Source organism: Pseudonaja textilis, chromosome 4 (genome assembly GCF_049901715.1).
Source record: "Pseudonaja textilis isolate UNSWEBS1 chromosome 4, rPseTex1.2, whole genome shotgun sequence".
Classification (NCBI taxonomy): domain Eukaryota; kingdom Metazoa; phylum Chordata; class Lepidosauria; order Squamata; family Elapidae; genus Pseudonaja; species Pseudonaja textilis.
In genome coordinates, this window is record NC_141993.1 from 84486932 (window position 1) to 84507188 (window position 20257).

At 41.4% G+C, this 20257-nt stretch overlaps 1 protein-coding gene across 8 annotated transcripts in view; it reads right to left on the minus strand.

Annotated features, from left to right (window-relative positions):
• Window positions 1-20257, minus strand: part of MCF2L2 (MCF.2 cell line derived transforming sequence-like 2) — a 196014-nt gene that overhangs the window by 135978 nt on the left and 39779 nt on the right. For all 8 annotated transcript variants that reach the window (XR_015743645.1, XM_087933538.1, XM_087933537.1 and 5 more), the window contains exon 2: window positions 2731-2814. Coding sequence is in view for 7 of the 8 variants with exons in the window: in XM_087933538.1 (XP_087789664.1) it covers window positions 2731-2814 (84 nt within the window). In the remaining variant the exon portion in view is untranslated. The remainder of the gene's footprint in view (window positions 1-2730; window positions 2815-20257) is intronic.

Sequence of the window (20257 nt, forward strand, 5' to 3'; positions counted from 1 at the left end):
ATTGTGCTATTTAATGGCATATGTAGAGCCATTTTGGTTAAGCTTCTGGCTTAGAAACCAAGGGGCTGTGAGTTCCAATCCTGCCTTAGGCATGAAAGCCGGTTGGGTGACTCTGCGCCAATCACCAGAAGACTGTGAGTTCTTAGTCATGAAAGCCATCTAGGTGACTTTGGGACAGTCACCAGGAGACTGTGAGTTCCAGTCCCACCTTAGGCATGAAAGCTGACTGGGTGATATTGGGCCAGTCACCAGGAGACTATGAGTTCTAGTCTGGTTTTAGGCATGAAAGCCGGCTGGGCGACTTTGGCCCAATCACCAGGAGGGTGTGAGTTCTAGCTCCACCTTAGTCATGAAAGTCATGCAGGTGACTTTGGGCCAATCAGCAGGAGACTGTGAGTTCTAGTCCAGCCTTAGGCATGAAAATAGGCTGGGTGACTTTGGGCCAGGTGCTCACACTTAGCTCAACCCACCTCAAAGAGTTGTTGTTGTGGGGAAAATACGAAGACGAAGGAGTGTGTATATCTGCGGCCTTGAGTTACTTATAAAGTAATATAGGTGGGATAAAAATAAAATATGTATGATGTATGTATGTAAACAGGGCTGGTGACAGCTTTGGGGAGAAACGTTAATGCTTTTCCTATTTAGATGGAACTAAAAGGAACCATTTTTTGCATTTCTGGATCTGCACCAGGAAGGAAGGAAGGAAGGAAGGAGGAAGCACTTGATTTCTGAAACGTTGATAAGAAAGGATTGCAATGATATAATTGGTTTTGGAGGCCAAAATACAGCTTTTGGTTAAAAATACTATCTGCCTGTATTCTATCTTGCTTTGTGCTTGCTCAGCCTACATACCTAAGATACTTTAAAATTGCAAACTCTTTCCCACATCACAATGTACGCACAAAAAAGGCAAGGTTTTTTGTCCATCACAACAACACGATGCTGTTTTTTGTCATTCTGCTCCCCTGCAGATGATACTGGTTTGGCCAAACTGAATTTCTAACTGAAATAAGTCCCAACTAGCCTTCTTATTCAAAAAAATTTAAAGACACCCCTCCTACACATACACAAATCATTTATCTAGAGGATATAACACAATGCTGCTTTTCTGAAAAGGAATCATGCAGTGGTACTTTTAACAAAGTTGAAATCTAAAAAGATTAAAGTTTAGAACCCTACCTAGAATCATAAATCTGGAAAGGATCTTGGAGCTCAAGGCAGGAGTCCTTATACCATCTTGGATAACTTTTTTTTTAAAAAAACAAAACCTTCCAGGCATGGCATGCACACAATTTCTGAAGGCAAACCGTTCTCCATGGGTTAACTGTTCTCCCTGTCAGGAAATTCTTCCTTATTTTCTTATTTTCAAGTTGGATCTTGCTCTTTGGCCAGTTTGATTTAGTTTATCATTTAATGTGTTGAGCAAATCCAAACAGCTCATTAACAAAGTAAGAATTAAACGGGCTGGGCGAAGGCACACGCTGTGCATTCTGTGGTCCTGCATGATGAGTCAGGTGCATCAGATTGTCTCAAGGGGACAAAGGTCCATGAAGTCTAAGCTCCGTTTGAACAGCTTTCGAAGAGATGCCTCCAGACTTAGAGGCAGAAGAACCTCTTCTGCTAACTGAGAAAACTCTGGATTGTGTTTTATCTGCACACGGCAGTTACTGTCCGTGAGATTTGTTCACGGTGGGGAAGGGAAATCTGCAGAGACGGCCCATCATTTGCAAAAGGACAGAAGGGAGGTTGTAACAGAATAACAGAGTTGGGAAGGGATCTTGGAGGTCATCTAGTCCAACCCCCTGCTCAAGCAGAAAACTTTATACAACTTCGGACAAATAGCTGCCCAGTCTCTTCTTTAAAAACACCCACTTGATGAAGCACCCACAATTTCTGGAGGATTAATTGTTCTAACCGGGGACGGGCTGCTGAGGATGCGCAGGGGTTCAGGAGAGCCCCTAGCTAAGATTCTAACGCAGTTCGGAGAACCCCCAAATCCCACTCCTGGCTGGCCCCGCCCACCTTCCTCTCCCATCCCAGGAGTCCCCATGTGACCCGTTTTGGATGCAGGTAAGTGCAGGGCCTGCGTGGAGGCTCGGGGAGAGCGAAAAACGGACTTCCCAGAAGTTTGGCAAGGCTGGAAATGGGCCTGTTTCTTCCAGAGAGCCTCCGGAGCCTGGGGAGGGCAAAAACGCCTTCCCCTCGCCGTGGTGCAGGAGGACAACTAGGCCACGCCCACCCAGCAGAGAACCCTTTGCTAAAATTTATACTTCAGCTTCAACCATAACAACACAAGAGCACACAATAGATGCAAACTCAAGGTAAACCGCACCAAACTTGATTGCAGGAAATACGACTTCAGCAACAGAGTGGTCAATGTCTGGAATGCTCTACCTGACTCTGTGGTTTCTTCCCCAAACCCCCAAAATTTTAACCTTAGACTGTCTACTATTGACCTCCCCCCTTTCCTAAGAGGTCTATAAGGGGCGTGCATAAGCGCACAAATGTGCCTACCATCCCTGTCCTATTGTTTCTTCTTTATTTTTCTTATATGTACCCATTTCATGTATTTATAATTATGTTTATACTTATACCTATTATCTTGTAAGCGATTGACAAATCAAATCAAATCAAATAAATAAATAAAATTTTGAAGCCCTCCCCTGGTTTTAACTGTCCAGAAACAGGTGGGAAATATGAAAGACCAGTGAAGCCGGCCCCAGATCTTACCTGACAAAATAGCAAATTGTCGGTGCAGTTGTTCAATGATCTCCACCGCCGTGACAGGCCTGATCTCCTGTTGCATTATTTCATCTGAACAAGAAGGGAAGAGAGAGACAGAAGGAGGAATTATTACACCATAACCTAGCCACACAAAGCAGATATTCAGATGCGAAGTCCTAGTGTATTAACAGTTTTGCCTCTGGCTTTGTCAGATGATTTCCAAGCTCTTCGTCCTTACACCACCCCGGCGTGCAAAATCTTGTCAACAAAGAAGTGGCATCTTTACTTTCATTTCTCTGTGTCTTTCTTGCCTTTGCAGTTGTGCAGAACAAATCATAAGTCAAGCCTCAAAAGTGCCCGCTGGGGTGACCTTCCAGCCCAAAACTTGGACAACCTTGAACTACGCCACCTACCTTTGGACTTAAGCATAGCACACAACATTATCTGCTACAAGGTCCTACCAGTCAATGACTACTTCAGCTTCAACCGCAACAATACAAGAGCACATAACAGACACAAACTCAGTGTAAACCATTCCAAACTTGATTGCAGAAAGTACGACTTTAGCAACAGAGTGGTCAGTGCCTGGAATGCACTATCTGACTCTGTTGTTACATCCTCAAACCCCCACTCCTTTACCCTTAAACTATCCACTATTGACCTCACACCATTCCTAAGCAGTCTGTAAGGGGCGTGCATAAGCGCACAATCGTGCCTACTATCCCTGTCCTATTGTCCCCATTTATTCATACCTATTTCCTGTATTCTTACTCTTGTTTATACTTATACCTATTGTCTTGTAAGCGATTGACAAATCAAATCAATCAATCAATAAAAAATAAAACAACTTTTCTAAGCAAAGGGTATCCCAGTTCCGTGAAACAGCCCTGCCTTTGTTGAGCAATTGCTTGCTGGACCTCATCCAGGCAACAACAGACATGCTGGGTTTTTTTTCCGGAAATCTATGAAAATATTATGATAGTACTTCAATTGGGCATTGAACGCATTCATCCCTAATGCCTATTCCAAAGGATGTAGGAGTTTAGAGAATGACAAAACTCATCCCTCTCCACCTGTAGAGCTTCTGCAGTGGAAAAGGGGCAAAAGGGATACAGATAGTCCTTGACTTATAGCCTTTCATTTAGTGACCATTCCAAGTTACAACAACACTGAAATAAGTGACTTATGACCAGTGGTGCGATTCAACTGGTGTAACAACTGGTTCGGTGAGGCACACGTGCCAAACGTGTCTGCTCTACATTTGAAAAAGCCCATTTCCAACTCAATTACTTATCTTCTACTGCAGCCCCTGGGGGCTAAAACAGCTGAGGCGGGATCTGCAATAAAATCGGACAGAGCTGAAAATCGGGGTCACGGTTTTCTGCAACTGTATCCGCCCAAAGAATTTATACAAAGAAACATCTTTAAAAATAATAATAAAATGTCACAACAAATAATCGGCAATATCAGCAGAAAAGCTCAGAATCAGGAAAAGTTTTGCATGATGATAAATGCTTAAATTATAGAAAGGTAATTTTTTTGGCAGAAAGAAAGCAACTTCCAGAGCCTGGGTTCGGATCGAATGTCTCAGTAAAAAACAAAGTGATTTACATTTTAAATTAAATTAGTTTTTTCAATCTCAGCAATTATAAGATGTGTGGACTTCAACTCCCAGAATTCTCAAGCCACCATGCCAGATGGCAATTTCTGGGAGTTGAAGTTCCCCATAGCTTAAATTCTCAGGTTGAGAAACACTGATTTAAATTTGTATTTTAGTTCTACAAGAACTCAGCACCCACCCACCCTGCAATTGAAATTAATTTATCTTTTGAGTATTATAAGGTGTATATTATAAGGAGCCATGGTAGCGCAGTGGTTAGAATGCAGAATTGCAAGGCAAACGCTGCCCACTGCCAGGAGTTCGATCCTGACCGGCTCAAGGTTGACACAACCTTCCATCCTTCCGAGGTGGGTAAAATGAGGACCCAGATTGTTGGAGGCAAATGTGCTGACTCTGTAAACTACTTAGGGAAGGCTGTGAAGCACTGTGAAGCAGTATATAAGTCTAAGTGCTATTACTGTTACAATACAGGTAGTCCTCGACTTACAATCACAACTGAGCCCAACATTTCTGTTGTTCAGTGAGACATTTGTTAAGTGAGTTTTGCCCCATTTTACGAACTTCCTCGCACACAATTGTTAAGTGAATCATTGCATTTCATAAGTTAGTACCACAGTTATTAAGAGAATCTACCTACCCTTTGCACTTTGCTTGTCCAAAGGTTTCAAAAAAAAGGTGATCCCACGACCCCTAGGACACTGCAATGGTCATAAGTCTGGACCAGTTGCCAAGCATCTGAATTTTGATCACATGATCATGGGGCGGCTACAAAGGTCGTAAGTGTGAAAAATGGTCATGGAGTCACTTTTTTCCAGTGCCGTTGTAACTTTGAATGGTCAATAAATGAACTGTTGTAAGTGTCATCTTGTAAAGCATTCCTGGCTTGCTCTCGAGTTGCCGTAAGAAGGAGCACGGGGGGAGATAAGTTACCAAGCCCAGCTGGAGAGGAGTGTCTTCCACAGCCTGCGAAAGTGCTTAGTTGGAGGATGTGATTTATGACACACCTGGGAGGAGGGGGAAAACAGGGTCACAGGTGAATAGTAAATTACGTAGGACAGAGCCAACTACACTTGGGAAAAGTGCCGACATGTTCTAATAAATAATTGGATTTCTTTTGAAACTTGGCTCATTAATTAATTAGAGCATCCCTGGGAACCCTGACAGTAAGTTGAGGGCTACTTGTATTCAATTGCTACAGCCCTGTTCTTTGGATCAAGTGTTTGTCAACCTTAGCAACTTTAAGATATCTGGACTTCATCTCCCAGAATTCCCCAGCCAGCATACAAAGTTGACAAAACACAGCTTTAGATGGTTCTGAGCAGAGTCACAGCAATGTGTAACATTGTGCTAAAATGTGCCTGGATAATTTATGACCCATAACAGCCATCCTAAGATTTATTTCCTTGGTGGCAGGCGTGTTATATAAACACAGCAACTTGTCTTTTTTAAATCCAGATTTACAGTGTATTATATTGTGGGTATCTGGCCAATGTTGGTTTTTCATTTGGCTGTGGCAAAGCGGCCCTGAATTTACAACTCTTTATTTCTAATCTCTCGGTTAGAGGGAAGCTTTGAATGTCTGCTTGAGAACCTGAAAAAGTGCCAATTGTTTAACCTCATCTCTAAATCTCTCCTTTGCTCTCCTATTGACCTAATCCGCCGATCAATCGTGAATAGACTCACACTGAATTTATGCATCTGTGCCTGTGACCTGAAAGTGTAAATTCAGACCACTTCCTCCAAGAGCTAGGTTATAAATTTAATCCGGCAATTCTGGCATTTCGAGGAACTGCCGTTGTGGAAGCTGCTCCAGCAAGCCTGAATCATAGAATACAGGTGGTCCTCGACTTAACGACCACCATTTGAGCCTGACACTTCTGTGGTTAAGGGAGAAATCTGTTAAGTGTGTTTTGTCTCCATTGTACGATTTTTCTTGCCACGTTTGTTACTGTATTTCCCCATGTATAAGCCACCCCTTTTTTCCAAAATTTTCAAGCCCAAAAAGTAGGGGGGTGGCATATACAAAGCAGGTACACTTTTTATACGTGAAAAATGCATAAAATAATAAAGTAGGAATAAACTGGTTTTCCAGCAGTATGCTATACTTTTTTGTAAAAATTGTACGTGATGATACGATTACGAGTGCGAGTACGCGATAGAAATGCATACGCTAGGCATCGGCCTGAATGCTTCGTTCCTACTCTCGTTCCGATGCGTAGATTGCTAGCGTCGCCCGCACCGCTTTCGGCGTCATGACCGAAGTTGTAGATCTAGACGTCGAATTTTGTTTCTTTGTAAATTTTCTTTCTTCATAACTTGTTTCTCTAATAAAATATTTTTTTCAAAACTTCACAGTCCAAAAATTGGGGGGGGTGGCTTATACAAAGGGGGTGCTTATACATGGGGAAATACGGTAAGTGAATAGCTGCAGCTGTTACGTTAGGAACACGGTTGTTAACTAAATCTGGTTTACCTACGGGGGAAATTTATCTGAAGGTCGCGAAAAGGGGACACTGTAACCGTCGTAAATATGAACCCAACATCCGAATGTGAATCACGTGACCGTGGGGATGCTGCAAGGGTCGTAAGTTTGAAACATGGTCATAAGTCACCTTTTTTTTTACTGCGGTTGTAACTTCGAATGGTCAGTAAATGGATTGTTGTAAGTCGAAGACTTACCTGTATAGAATCATAGGGCTGGAAAGAACCTCGGAGGTCTTCTAGTCCAACCCCCTGCTTAAGGCTTAAGGGGACTTTATACCCACCCAGTGACTACATTTACTGCCAAGCTTTCTGCCCATCCTGACTTGGTCTTCAGCGTCTGAATCAGTGGTGGGATTCAAATTTTTTTACTACCAGTTCTGCGGGCGTGGCTTGGTGGGCGTGGCAGGGGAAGGATACTGCAAAATCTCCATTCCCTCCCCACCCCACTAACCTGCTTTCCAGCTCCGTTCTCCTGTGCAGGGCAACCAAAGAAAATCTAGCCAATCAGCTAGGACTCAGAAGGTGGAGAATAAAGGGGGAGGGGCCAGTCAGAGGTGGTATTTGCCGGTTCTTTGAACTACTCTAAATTTTCGCTACCGGTTCTCCAGAACTGGTCAAAACCTGCTGAATACCACCTCTGACTTGAAGGTAGAATACTACCTCTGATCTGAATCATTTAATGATTCTGGTCTCTTGACAACTATTGTCACAGCAGCATAGAAATGCTCTTTTTTACACTTTGTGAATCTGTTATCCCCTTCAGGGACCTGAGTGGGGGAAATATCTTACCCTCTATGGTAGTCCTGCTTCCTTCCCAGCTCTTCACAGTTACAGAAAGAAGCCACAGATCAAAACAAATCATCGAAACTTCAGTTTTACAGGTCTCAGATTGCCAAAGGAGCCAAAACTATTTGCATTTTTGTGGAATATGGTTGGCAGAGGAAAGTAACAAAAGATTTAAATCAGAGTTGTCCAACCTTGTCAGCTTTAAGACTTGTGGACTGCAACTCCCAGAATTCCTCATGCTGGCTGGGGAATTCTGGGAGTTGAAGTCCACAGTCTTAAAGTTGCCAAAGTTGGACGCCCGATTTAAAGTTCTCCAGATCAACTTGCTGATTACGAGCCATCAAGTCGTTGTGGACTCTTAGCAATTACTTAGATTATTTTCCATGGAGATCAATTTATACCTAATCTAATTAAGGCAGAGTCATTCTGGATTTCATTCACATTTCTCCTCTGTCCTAGACTCAGGCATTTTTCTTGTAATGATCCTATTCCCTAACTCCCAGGTTCCCAAAGTTGTTATGCGTTCCAATATGCACACCATTTTGCACTGAATGATGCATTGCAGAAGAGTTAAACCAAAGATAATAACCTTTTGAGGCCCACCGGAGGTTTGAGAGCACCAGAATAACAGAGTTGGAAGGAACCTTGGAGGTCTTCTAGTCCAACCCCCTGCTTAGGCAGGACACCCTACACCACTTCAGACAAATGGTTATCCAACATCTTTTAAAAAACTTCCAGTGTTGGAGCATTCACAACCTCTGGGGGCAAGTTGTTCCACTGGTTAATTGTTCTGTCAAGAAATTTCTTCTTAGTTCTAAGTTGCTTCTCTCCTTGATTAGTTTCCACCCGTTGTTTCTTGTCCTGCTTTCAGGTGCTTCTTCTTTGTGTCAGCCCCTGAGATACTGGAATGCTGCTATCATGTCTCCCCTAGTCCTTCTTTTCATCAAACTAGACATACCCAATTCCTGCAACCATTCTTCATCTGTTTTAGCCTCCAGTCCCCTAATTATCTTTGTTGCTCTTCTCTGAACTCTTTCCAGAGTCTCAACATCTTTTTTATATTGTGGTGACCAAACTGGATGCAGTATCCCAAGTTTGTTCTTACCAGGGCATTATAAAATGGCACTAACCCTTCACGTGATCTTGATTCTATCCCTTTGTGTACCTAGAGGGTGTTTTTACAGATGGCCATTCTGAGTTGCACTTTCCCAGAATAGTAGCCTTAATGGGCATAGCTAATCACCAAACATCCATTTGACCTTAAAAAATAATAATAATAATAAGTGATGAGCTTGCTTTCTACTCTTCTTCCTCCAAGCAAGCTCCAGGGATGCTGATATACAATTCTCAGTTTCCAAAATAAAAAAAATAAAAAATGCATAATGCATTTGTAAAAATAGAAACCACGACAAAGGCTCTGAATTTGCTTTCAGCCTAGATGGCTTTTCAGTTAAATGTATTTTTCCCCTACTGGAAGAAAATAAAATTGTATTGAACTCAGTTAGCAGAAGGATTCTAAGCCAGGCAGGGACTGGTTAGTTCACGGATTTTATATATGTGTGTGCGTTAAAAAAAAAAAAAAAGCAAGCTGATGGTCACACTGCATGATTGAAGCCCCACCTCCATTTTACAAATGTATAGTGTATTTTGACTTTTTGATCCATCCTGCTCATTTCCCCAAACCAAAGGAACCTATGGCATCCTATAAACTACTGTATTCACATATTTATTTTATTTTCATTGCACTTCGTACAACAAAAGTAAATACCATCTTTAGTACGCATCATGACTATGAAAATAAGCACAAATACACAGCCCTCACATTCTATACACTGAACTGAAAACCCCTGATATTGCATTAATATTGCACTATAAAGTAGAATTTAATAGTTACTGCCCTGGAGTGGAAGCTGCTTTTCAGCCTATTTGTCCTTGTTTTTATTATTCTGTACCATCTGCCAGATGGTAATAGTTCAAAAAAGGGGTTCCCAGAATGAGATGGATCTTTGAGAATGTTTTGAACCTTCTTAAGGCAGTGGGAGCTATAAAGCTCTTCCAAAGAGGGGAGAGGGCAACCCATGATCTTCTGGGCAATGACATTAACCCTCTGGAGTGCTTTTCTATCTGCCATGGTGCAATTGGCAAACCATACAGAGGTGCAGTAAGTTAAGATACTCTCTGTGGTGCAGAGGTAGAAGGTCACCAGCAGTTTTTCATTCAGTTGTTTTTTTTCCCACCTAGGTTAAGAAAACGCCATTTGTCCCTTCGCATACCATGATATACCCAAAGAAATAAATCTTAAGTTTGGCTTAACATGCTGGTTTGACTCCCACAGCAAATGGAAGTCTACAGATAGTCCTCGATTTACGACTGCTTACGACCCAGTTCCAATGTTCTGACAGCCACCTCCATAGTCACATGACCGCATTCCAGGAGCTCGGAAACCAGCCCACAGTTAAAGCTATTTGCAGCCTCTTGAGGTCATGTGACCATATTTTGCAACAGTTTTGTTGAAAACTGATATTTACTTCCACTTTTCAGAAAAACTGGCCCAGGGTGAACCTTTAACACTCAACAACCATGGCATTTGCTTAACAAATGTTGCAAAAAAGATCATAAAAATTGAGTTTGTCACATGGGTGAACTGCTTTATAAACATTACAGCTTAGGACCGTTATGGGCAGGTTCTATTATGGCCAAATACTGTTTTTTTTTATTTTTACAATCCTGTAGTCCCTTTGGGTTGGGGTGACTGAATGGAACTGAGACTTTACTGGCTGTATACCCTTCCTGCTGCCTATGCAGAGTTCACAGCAGATAGCTTTCCTTTGTGCCCTAGGAGAGAGAAACAACTGCCACTACCTAGGACTGAACTTTCAACCTTCCAAATGGGCGGTGAGCGTCTCCACCACTAGGCCACCACGCCACTCGGTCATAACTCAAGGTAAAGGTTCCCCTCACACACACATGCTAGTTGTTTCCAGCTCTAAGATGTGGTGCTTATCTCAGTTACAAAGCCGAAGAGCCGGCACTGTCTGAAGACATCTCCATGGTCATGTGGCCGGCATGATTAAATGCCGAAGGCCCACGGAACGCTGTTACCTTCCCACCAAAGTGGTCCCTATTTTTCTACTTGCATTTTTACTTGCTTTCGAACTGCTAGATTGGCAGAAGCCGGGACAAGTAACGGGAGCTCATTCCGTTATGCGGTGCTAGGGATTCGAACCGCCGAACTGCCGACCTTTCTGATCAACAAGCTCAGCGTCTTAGCCATTGAGCCACCATGTCCTCACTCAAGGGCTACCTGTTCTCAATTCTGTATCAGTCACGAGGAGCGCATTGTGTGAATTCAGGCCCAGGAGTGACAGCAAAGGCTGTGGAATCGCTATGGGGATTGCCTGCTTGTGGGAAAAGAGTTGCTTGATTCTTCTTCCAGGCAAAGCTGAATATTATTTTCTCAAATGAAGACAGTCGGGTGACAAGGACACCTTCTCTGCAGAGCTTGGGAGTGGAAATAAGTGATAAGGAAACATGACCTACTTTGCATACAGGGACATCAGCTAATCCAGTGATGGGATTTTGCTTAAATCATAAAGCAAATCCTCTGCATGTAATAGTTTAATCTGGATCTGGGTTTCATGTACTCCCAGGACAGAGACTCCAGTCCTAACTCATCTAGCCAGAGAGACGGAGAGAGACAGACGGACAGACAGAGGGAGGGAGGGAGATCTTCCTCTTCCTCTCCTTCCTCCTCCTCCTCCCCTTTCCTCCTCCTCCTCTGTCTAGACGGAATCTTAAATTGCAGAATGAAGCCACTTTCTGGGGTTTGTTGTTGGCCAAAAATAAGTGATTATTGGCACATGTTCCTGGTAGCAGCCATCATACCAACAAATGGACTGGTATGTCACACTGGATCAAAGGGAAAACCAAGGAATACATGTTCTAACCAGGCCCAATTTGCTTAGATTTCCAATATTAGCTAGGTGCCATCAACATTGATGCGTTGCGGGTCCCACTACCGGGATGAATCAGTCAGCTGACGACCTGCACCCAGGCAGACTGTCCGGGCGGGCTCCTCTTAGTGGCAAAGATGACAGCAACACAAAGGTTTCTTTTGGTGAGAGGAAGCCCAGATAGTACTATGCACCTCTCTTTTATTGTGCAGCAAGCAGGGGGGGGGGGGTATGTTACACATGAGGAAGTTAGACAGGAATAGGGAATATTGCCATATATGGCTACACCTTATGCTATAGCCAACTCACGTTTTACACATTGCTGTTCCATAGTGTCGCCCTATATGTGTATTGTATGTGTATTGGGTTTTCTGTGTACGTGACTTCCTACTGATGTGTCATGATATTGCAACAAACATTAGTTGGCTATAATTCTAAATCTGTATAGAGTAAAGAAGATGTTCTTCACAGAGATCATGCAGGAACCGTGACCCAGACGATAGTCCAGGACTACAAGGTAACATTTGGAAGTGGATCAACAGGCGTCTCCCTAATTCGATGGCATATACGAAGAAGGAGAAGGAGCTACAGCATGATCAGACTTCAAAAATTGTGCTATGATAGCCAATCTCAATAAATTACCTTTAGCCTTTCTCTGGAGTTTTCCTGGTTTGTTTTACCTAGTGGGGCTTCTAAAACCTCAGTTAACCTAGAGAAAGGTGATTAAGATGATAAATATTGTAATCCAAAGAAAACATGGTGATCAACACACCAGACTAGAAATCAGGAGACCGTGAGTTCTAGTCAGAAGTGGTATTCAGCCGGATTGGACCGGTTCTGGTGGACCAGCAGCAACAATTTTGACTGGTTCGGAGAATTGGCAATTACCACCTCTGGCTGGCCCCGCCCACCTGCCCCTGCTCTTACCTCTCCTATATTTTGTTGTTTATTAGTTCAGCTGATTCGTGTGGCAGAATAGCTTGCCGTGCCTCAGCTGAGCTAAAAAACAGCACAGCTCACCAGCATTGATACAGAGGACGGTCTCTGAGCCCAGTGCATGAACGTGCAAAGCAGGTGTTTGGCACATACACACAAAGCGCGCATTAGGCGCGCCTGCACAGCTCAACAGTGTTGATACAGAGGGTGGTGTGTTTGAGCCCTGAACATGCAAAGCAAGCTCTCCAAATGGGTAGGAAAATTTTTTGAAAACCACCACTGGTTCTAGTCCCACTTTAGCAATGAAAGCCAGTTGGGTGATTTGGGGTCAATTAACAAGAGACTCTGAGTTCTGGTCCCTCCTTAGGCATGAAAACCAGCTGAGTGACTTTGGGCCAGTTATTCTTTCTCAGCCCAACTCACCTCATAGGATCATATTATAGTTGTGGAAAATAGCAAGAGAAAGGAGTATTAGATATATTCATAGACTTAAGTTATCTATAAAAAATATAAAAGGTGGGATACAAAATCCTCAAATAACTAAGTAAATGAAACATACAGAAACTATTGGCAAAAGCAGTATTTTGTGAGCTAGATTTGCATCTCTATGGTAATTGTATCTCCAGTATGATTTGTAGCAACACTGTGCATTGAGACCCCTTCATCAGTTTGTGATGGTCTCCATTCACCTATTGGTGTAGGAAAAGAGCAGACAGAGCTGGGAGGCAGAGTTAAGTGCATCATCAGTTTAGAATTCTTGCATTCCCACAAGCACTCCAAGTCCAACCTCTCTTGAACTTCATTGGTCCTTATCAGGCGCCAATTAAGTGTTAAACTTTAGTTGACCAGATTCTTGCACATAGGCTTGAATAAATATTCTATGCTACAACCTTACAAATGGTTCTGATTCTTTGCAGCTAATAATTGGCAGCCATTTTACATTCATTCATAATGATGATGGTGATGATTTTCTCTAGTCTAGAGAAAAAAAGGACTAGGGAGGACATGATAGTAGTATTCCAGTATTTGAGAGGCTGCCACAAAGAGGAGGGGGTCAATTTTTATTCCCAAAGTACCTGAGGGCAGAACAAGAAACAACAGATGGAAACTAATTAGAGAGAGAAGCAACCTGGAATTAAGGAGAAACTTGCTAACAGTGTGAGCAATTAACCAGTGGAACAGCTTAGCCTTCAGAAGTTGTGGGTGCTTCATCACTGGAGGTTTTTAAGAAGAAACTGCACGGTCACTTGTCTGAAATTTTATAGGATCTCCTGCTTGAGCAGAGGGCTGGACTAGAAGACCTCAAAGGTCCCTTCCAGCTCTATTCTGATTGATTGATGATGATAATTGGTGAGAAAATATCGTGACCTTTGGGTCTAAATTCCAGATGTATGCCAGCGAAAGTGGAATCATGTCCAAGTATTGGCAGAAAGTTAGGGATTAATGATTATGAAGAGACAGTGAAAAGAAGAAATATTTCACTGAACATCATGCCAGCCCCATGGGCCATCTCTGAGTTTGGATATCAGCAAGCACACATAAAATCAATAATGTCTATTTGCCCAATTATAAAGAGCGAGACCAGTAGGAATTCATTGTCCACCTATTGGACCTCAAAAATGTTCCAGCCTGGCTAAATTACGGTGCAAATCTCACAGTTCTAAACTTTTCAGGATTTCTGGCTTTGACCTTCTCCTCAGCAATCTCCTCAGATTGCTTTTAACTTATCCATGCCAGCGGTTGAATTAGTTTCAGTTAGCTCATGCACTTGTGGGAAGAAAATGGCTTCACTTTTTCCAAACCTTTCCACTTTTTCCATTACCTGAAAGGTAATTCCAGGATTACCTTTCCATAATCCTTCAACGTCTGGGTCAATTCTCATGTGTGTCTGTCTGGGGCGAGAATTTTTGTTTTCCTTCTTTCAAACAGAAAAATCAAGAAGGAACCACTTACCAGCAATGCAATCCTAAATAACTTTTATTCATGTTTTTCCAGTGGAGTTTAATTCCTAATAAATGTTAGAACGTGGCTTACATGCATTAATTCTGTGCTTTTCTTCTTCTTTTAATTGATTTTTTTTCCAGATTTTGTTCTATTGTGCTTTATTAATTTATTTGGTTCTTTTTGTTAGTTTTTATTGTTTTTTATTTTTTTGTTTTAAATATGGTTTTTCATTCTGTAAGCTGCCTCGACTCACCATGGGTGAATAGGCGGCAACATTAAATAAATAAATTTAAACAGAAATGGTTGCTTTCTTTGAAAATAGAGACTGGTTCAAAATACAAAATTCTAATAACTGTGCTCAAAATCTACATTAAACTTCTGATTTATTTAAAACATTGGAAACAGTACTCTGACTTAAATGGAATTAATTTGCTTCACAATTGTGGATTGAAAAACAAAACAAAACTAATAAGCTTTTTGTTTTTTAAGTTAAAGATACTCTATGTGAATACTGACTATATTTGAACTTTACAATGGACAAACCAATCTGTTACATTTTAATTGTTTTGACACTAATGAGGGATTTAATTTTACAACCAGTTCAGTCATAGAATAAGTACCTATAGTAATGCATTTTGATTTTCAAAGCCTTACTGGCAGGATCAAAATTTATAAATGGCATACAATTTTTTGGATTTTTAGATGTTTCCAAAAGAGCACATGTAACTTGTTTTAATGTACTTGAGATAATATTTATTAGTGGTATGTTCATATGACCTGCAATTGTAAATAAAAGCAGAAAATGCAAGACAATAAAAGTCACAACCCTATATAAACTAATATCAATACTGATTGTCCTCAATTTATGATCACAATTGAACCCAAAATTTCTGTTGCTAAGCAAGATATTTGTTAAACGAGTTTTGCCTCATTTTACTGTGACTTTTCTTGTCACAATTGCTAAGTGAATCACTGTAATTAAGTTAGTAACATGTTATTTTTCCCCTTTTAATAATTTTGTGTATTCCTTTTTGTTTTTACATGTAGTTAGTAAAAATATATATTAAAAAACCTGTTTGAACTGGTAATGCTACCATAGCCCCAACCATAGCCCCAGCCAATTAAAGGACTGAAAGAAATAAACTGGAATAGAAAGAAATAGGAATCATTTAAAGAATGTTGCTGATCTTTAAGGCTTGCTAGAGATGTCCTGGATAAATAATAATAATAATAATAACAACAACAACAATAACAACAACAACAGGAGAAGAAGAGAAAGAGCAATCAGGATGAAAGACAACATGTCTGGCCTTGTCCATTCAACCTGAAATCCCAAATAATTCCTAGTACGATTTGATTGCTTATTGTACCCTATGACTAACATTAAGTGTTGTACCTTATGATTCTCGACTCTTGACGAATGAATCTTTTCTTTTATGTATACTTTTATGTATTTACACCAAGACAAATTCCTTATGTGTCCAATCACATTTGGCCAATAAAGAATTCTGTTCTATTCTATTGTATAAGACAGCTGATCCAGAGAAAACCTGCTGCATAATCCCAAATCAGAGGAAAGAAACACACCTGGATTGGACATTGTGACTAACACCTGCATGTCATTAAAAATGACAATCATTGTATATATACCATGAACAGCCAGAGTAACTAAAACCAGACACGTGGTTTTAGAAGCTAAAATTTGATTTACGTTTGATTTACTTTGGCCATGTCACGTGTGCAAATTCTTTGGAGAAGGCAATGATGCTAGAAGGGGCACGCAAAGAACATGCTGGCTTGATAACATCAAATCTGTTGCAAAGTTGAACATACAACAATTGAAAGAAGCTGTGCTTGCCATGGAGAGTACTTGCCTACAAAGTCACCAAGAGTAGGACACAACTAAACGTTTAAAACATCAATAACAAAGTACACAAGAAAGCAACAATGGACCTCAGATCAAATCTTGAGGAACATCTACGCATGAAACGAAGGATTGAGAACAGACTTTTCCATTTGACTGAAAAAGGGCAATGGGAAATAAAGGACTGAAAGAAACAAAATCTTGCTGGTGTCTAATGAATTTTTTTAAAAAAAGATAGTAACATTTTACCACAGGGAAATGCAGTTTCCATTAGTCACCAGCAAATCACTGTCACCTAAGCTGACTCAGCAGAACCTGCTCAAGGAGGTCATTGAAGTGAGTCAGTGAGATGGTTGAGTGACACGAAAGAAATATCGAGAGTGTAAGAGACTTCTATTTAGACAAAAATGAAAAAGAAAGCCTCGGATGACAACTAGAACGAACTGAAATATTCCATGAAGGTTTTGGGAGTCTTTCAATAAAGAGAATCTGGAAAAACAACTGTCTGAGAAAACGAGATCAAGAGACATCACAGTATTACTTAAATTTTTCATGTGCCATTGAGTTAATGTTGACATTTGGAGTCCCCATACTGTAGATTTTCTTCCAGTTTGATCTTTCAGATCTTCTGCTATTGAGGCAACTCTATTTGGCTACTGCTTGTCCTCTTTTCTTCCTTTCCACCTTTCCCAATATAAAGATTTCCTCAGACAACAAAGTTTTCCCATAAAGCATCAGAATACATTTCTCATGTCATGACCTGTTTGTTATCTACATCACAGGCCTATTCAAGCTGGACTTATGTATATCTACCTGCTGCTGATGTTGGAAGAGAGTTCAACAACATCAATCAGATCAAACAGATAATCAGAGTTGGAAGGGACCTTGTAGGTCATCTAGTCCAACCCCCCGCCCAAGCGGGAGACTGTACACCATTTCTGACAAATGGCAGTCCAATCTCTTCTTGAAAGCCTCAAGTGATGGCGCTCCCACAACTTCCGAAGGCAAAAGCAGTTCCATGGGTTGATAATTCTCACTGGCAGAAAGTTTCTCCTTATTTCCAGGTTAAACCTCTCCTTGTTCCGTTTCCATCCATTGTTCTACCATCAACCGAGTTCCTTATAATTTGCTGACGATAGCCTAGATCAGGGCTGTCAAACTCGTGGCTTGTGAGCTGGATGTGTCACGCACTGGAAATGCCCCCACCTGGTTTAGCAAAGGGGGGGAAAGTTCCAATACATCATGTAATGCTGCCGTGACACCGTGAGTTTGACACCCCTGGTCTAGATCCAGAGATGAAACCACTTATCCTTCTGGAGAGATCTCAAGGTAAAGTCTCACTCAGCTGGGCATGATTAAAGAAGCCAGAACATACACTGGTTTCAATATAATGCATTTTTAATGCTACTCTGCAGTAAATACAGAATTTGGAAGGAGAATTGGAATAAATTCATGGAGTGAAGTCTCTGAAGGTATTTATTTACATAGATTTTAAGGAATGGTGAACTATTTGAAACATCTTCTTTGTAGGATTTTCCTCAACTGGGCTAAGCTGCCATTTGTGAGATAACCTACCAAATGAATCCTCCTCTTCCTGCCAATTCTGCTTTCCATTCCCCTCACAAGCTTTCTGGAAATGTTGTTCAGAGTCAAGCAGTCACAAATGGAGCTTTCAAAGTTTGTTCCCCAAATATAGGTAAAGGTTCCCCGGCTCTAGGGGGCAGTGCTCATCTCCGTTACAAAGCCGAAGAGCCAGCACTATCCGAAGACATCTCCGTGGTCATGTGGCCGGCATGACTAAATGCCTGAAGGCGCACGGAACGCTGTTACCTTCCCACCAAAGGGGTCCCCATTTTCCTACTTGCATTTTTACATGCTTTCGAACTGCTAGGTTGGCAGAAACTGGGTCAAGTAACAGGAGCTCACTCTGTTATGTGGCGCTAGGGATTCGAACCGCCGAACTGCCGAACTTTCTGATCGACAAGCTCAGCATCTTAGTCATTGAGCCACCACGTCACTTATCTTCAAAGATGTTGGCTTGGTATTCAAGGAGTCGTAAAACCAACATCTGAGTACTAAGCTGGGAAGTTTGCACTAACAGTTGTCTCTAGAATTGCTCTGTGGTGGCCGCTCAAACTCATGAGAGACGTTTCAGTTCAGCTAATGCTTGGGGTCTGGTGGCGGGATGGGGGAGTAGACAAGAGAGTGACAAGCCCAAATTTTCTATGATGGCTAAATACCAATTATCCCAGATAGTGTTCCGAAAGATAGCCACCCCAATACAAGTAGTCCTCGACTTACAACAGTCCATTTAGTGATCATCCACAGTTATAATGGCACTGAAAAAAGGTGACTTATGACCATTTTTCACATTGATGACCCATGTAGCATGTCCATGGTCACATGATCGAAATTCAGGTGCTGGGCAAACTGACTCATATTTATGATGGTTGCAGTGTCCCTGGATCATGTGATCGCTTTTTTTGACCTTCTGACAAACCAAATCAATGGGAGGAGCCAGATTTGCTTAACAGTGGTGTTCGTAACTTAACAACTGCAGTAATTCACTTAACAACTGTGGCAAAGAAGGTCAGAAAATGGAGCAAAAGTTACAATTGTCTCGTTTAGCAACAGAAATTTTGGGCACAATTGTGGACTACCTGTATTAAATGCAAATAAAGAGCTAGATAAGCCTGCTAAAAAACTTACAAACACCTTTCTTGGGAGTGCAGTTTCAAAATATACAGTAAGTAGAGATGAAATAGTTGTGTTTTTCCTCTTAAAATAAATTCTCAGCTGTGGAAATGTAGTGTACCATGGAAAAGGGCCAGGTTATTTCTCCTTTCATTAATAATATAATAATTTTAGATTTTTATCTTATTTAAGGAAGATTTTTTTTCTTTTTTGTGGTATTGCAACAGAAGTTTCTTAATGACAAAATACATATTTATACATTAATGTCCAAAGGCAACATTTTAAATATGCCCGCCCCCTTTTGTTTTTTAAAATGCTGACCGATCTCTGACATGCCATATTTATTTATAATTTAGATTATGTGATTATGAAGGATATTTTTATTTGTGTGGGATTTAGCCTTCTAAACCCTTTCATCTTTTGTGGGAATGAAGCAAAATGAGAGGAAGTTTCAGACAAAGGCACTGAAGCCTGAGGAAAGGACTGGAGGGAGATTGAATTTTTCAAACATAAAATTCTTCCTGTTTTTTTGTCTAGCATAAAAAGACACGAATAAAGCTCCTTTTATTGCTGATTACATTACAATATTTATTTGTCTTAAATACAAAAGAAATGCTTGTCTGAAGTCTTTAACAACAATCTCTAACAATTATTTTGTTCAATATCAGCCTATTCATTTTCAATATTTCTCTCCCTTAAGACACTTGATTAAATTATTCATCTGCACAGACTGATCTGTAGCTAAATAATACTGCAAGAAATCATATGTTTTGCCATGGCGCAGCTGGTTGGCCTCTGCCTGCAATTCCCGTCTTATTGTCTGGGATATCCAGGCTCTCAAGAAGGATGGCATTTCTTGCATCTGGGTCTCCTCCGGCCGTAAGCCAGCTGCTGTAGGTGTAAAGGTGGCTTCAGGCACAGGTCTGGCTCCCCTGGAGACATGGTCTGCAGGTGGCACCATCAAGATCTCCTGAGGCCGCTCAGAAAAATTGTGAGAGGTCTCAGCCCTGATTTGGAGGTTACCCTGCAAATCGTGGGTACTTGAGCCCCCAGGAGACCAGGCCGATATATACTGCCTATCTGCCAGTTGGTCTGGCTTCCTGTCATCTTGAGGAGGCAAAGTATGAGGGGTGGCTCTGTATTCAGCCATCCTGGAATCTCTCACTGCCCTGTCAAACTGTTTGTCTATGGCCTTTTGTCTACGCCTGGCCTGTCTATCCTCAGCCCTAGAGGATCTCTTAGGGGCCAGAG